General features: G+C 44.8%; 1 protein-coding gene across 1 annotated transcript in view; it reads right to left on the bottom strand.

Annotated features, from left to right (window-relative positions):
• The window catches only part of cenpq (centromere protein Q), a 24,599-nt gene that overhangs the window by 15,751 nt on the left and 6,348 nt on the right, over positions 1–2,500 (bottom strand). The window contains exon 3 of the mRNA XM_063211973.1: positions 2,319–2,387. Within this exon, the coding sequence (XP_063068043.1) occupies positions 2,319–2,387 (69 nt within the window). The remainder of the gene's footprint in view (positions 1–2,318; positions 2,388–2,500) is intronic.

Genomic DNA, 2,500 nt, shown 5'->3' with positions numbered 1-2,500 from the left:
ACACACACACACACACACGCACAGTACAGATGTTTCAGTACTTGTACAATGGGACATCTTTCAAAAACACAACGTTAACTAGCCTGGAATATCCCCTGCTGCTTTGCAAGATCACGATCACTCTGGTCTGGGAGACAGCATGGATGCTCCCCTAAAAACGGGGTCCTCAGCAATGCAAGGGAGCCAATCAGAGTGGGGTCCTCAGCAATGCAAGGGAGCCAATCAGAGTGGGGTCCTCAGCAATGCAAGGGAGCCAATCAGAGTGGGGTCCTCAGCAATGCAAGGGAGCCAATCAGAGTGGGGTCCTCAGCAATGCAAGGGAGCCAATCAGAGTGGGGTCCTCAGCAATGCAAGGGAGCCAATCAGAGCCGGGGGGAGGGGTAGATGGCAATGACACGTACCACTTGACAAACAAGTTTGTTTAAATAAACACAACTTACACGATTGGCTAGGGTCTACAAATATGGCAAATGACACATTCGTAATGCCCAATAAATGGCCATGGGCAGCCATAAACCTTTTCCTATGACAAATTGCATAGGTAGTACTGGGAGGCTCGGGTGGCTGGTTCGTTTAGGTGTCAGGAGTTATCCAAGATGGGGCATCGGTCAGAATGCCAGGTAGAGGAATGATGAGGAGACGATGGCATTTCGGTTCTTATAGGTAGTGTAGTATTTACTAAATACCTCAGGATTATATTTACATATAGTGTTGCATTTTCCACACGTTCACAGTGTTTCATCATTGACTGTGTGTGAGAGAATGTCCCATGAGGACTTGAGAAACTAAAGGCAACTTCACTTAAAGGTAATCATTATTATTAACTTGAAGCCGGAGCCTGCCAGGCGTGGACAGCCCTGTTCCTATAACCGGAAGGTGAAGTAGGAAATAACTAAGACGAGATCAGGAGATATTACCGGAAGTACCACTAACATAACATATATATCTTTTTTTTTGTCTTTTTCGACTTTATTTGATAGGACAGTGTGAGAGGTGGACAGGAAGCGAATTGGGAGAGAGACGGGGAGGGGTCGGCAAAGGACCCGGGCCGGGAATCAAACCCGGGTCAGCCGCATGGCAGGCGAGTGCCCTACCGGTTGGCCATGGCAGGGCCACCACCACGAACATAATCAATAAGCGTCCCTGCTTTTCATACACGTAGCCTTCAGGGTATCTCAACTCATCTGTGTTAACCTGGAAACAACTGCAAAGTCACATCGAAGGAACAAGAGCAACAGGCAGCAGTATACTGTTACACAGGTATGTTCTCTCTCCAACACCTCTAACCTACACAAAGGCAGAAAGCCGAAAGCTGAAAATATTCAGGGGAAACTGGTTTGTCTGTGTGTGCGCGAGAAACGGGGGTAATAAATTATACTAAGGGCTTGTGGGAGGTCTGAGTCACCCTATACTCCAGTAATTTGAAAACCGAAACACTATTGTAAGCTGCATGACATCATGCTGAACACACAGAGTGCTGCCAACACCTTCCTTATCAAACACACATTCATACCGGAAATGGAAAATTAATCACGGCTGATTGTGTGGGCTTGTTTGAAACGTGTACACACACAGTATAAGTGTGAGTGAACACCATCTACATCAGGAATGGGGAACTTGTTTTCATTCGAAGGCTCACTTAAAAATTGTATTAAGTCCTCCAAGGGGCCATACTATGTGAACACAAACCAAGATTTCCTCCTGCACTTTAGGCCGATACTGAAGGTAGCAAACTATACAACTGATCCCACATTAGGGCTGGGCGGTATACCGTTTAAAAAAACGTGATAATGGTTTTTACCTACACAAGGTTCACTTTTTGATGAGAGAAGGGTTTTTTTTTTAATTCAAAAAAATTAAAATCGAAATGGAGATTAATTAAAATTCAGGATTTTATCTCATTTTAAAATCTAATTTCAGCCTTTTCTTCAGAAACATTGAGATGTGGGGGGAAATCGCTGCTTATGAAAAAAAATCGTGCAGAGAACCGTGATATTGATTTTCATCAAGAAAACCGTGATACGCATTTTTTCCAGAACCGCCCAGCCCTACCCGACATTCACTAGGTCCCCTGAAAATAAAACTTAATTGTATTGCAAATGTAATTTCTAAGATGTCTTTACAAAACATGCCTGGGTTCCCCATCTACATGTACGTATGCCGATACAGATGAATGGACTCTGTGTGTGTATGTGTGTGTGTGTGTCTGTGTGTGTGTGTGTGTGTGTGTGTGTGTGTGTGTGTGTGTGTGTGTGTGTGTGTGTGTGTGTGTGTGTGTGTGTGTGTGTGTCTTCATGTTTCGCATGTCACCTCCTTACCTCTCCTTCAGGATGTTGAGATGCTTCTGCGTCTCCTCTTTATCTCTCAGCTTCATGGAGAGGACAGAACTGAGGAGGAGGAGAAGAGAAGAAGACAATATGAACTGAGGAGGAGGAGAGGAGAACACAATATGAACTGAGGAGAGGAGGAGGAGAGGAGAACACAATATGAACTGAGGAGG

This window comes from Engraulis encrasicolus, chromosome 12 (genome assembly GCF_034702125.1).
Source record: "Engraulis encrasicolus isolate BLACKSEA-1 chromosome 12, IST_EnEncr_1.0, whole genome shotgun sequence".
NCBI lineage: Eukaryota > Metazoa > Chordata > Actinopteri > Clupeiformes > Engraulidae > Engraulis > Engraulis encrasicolus.
This window is presented reverse-complemented; position numbering and strand designations above follow the sequence as displayed.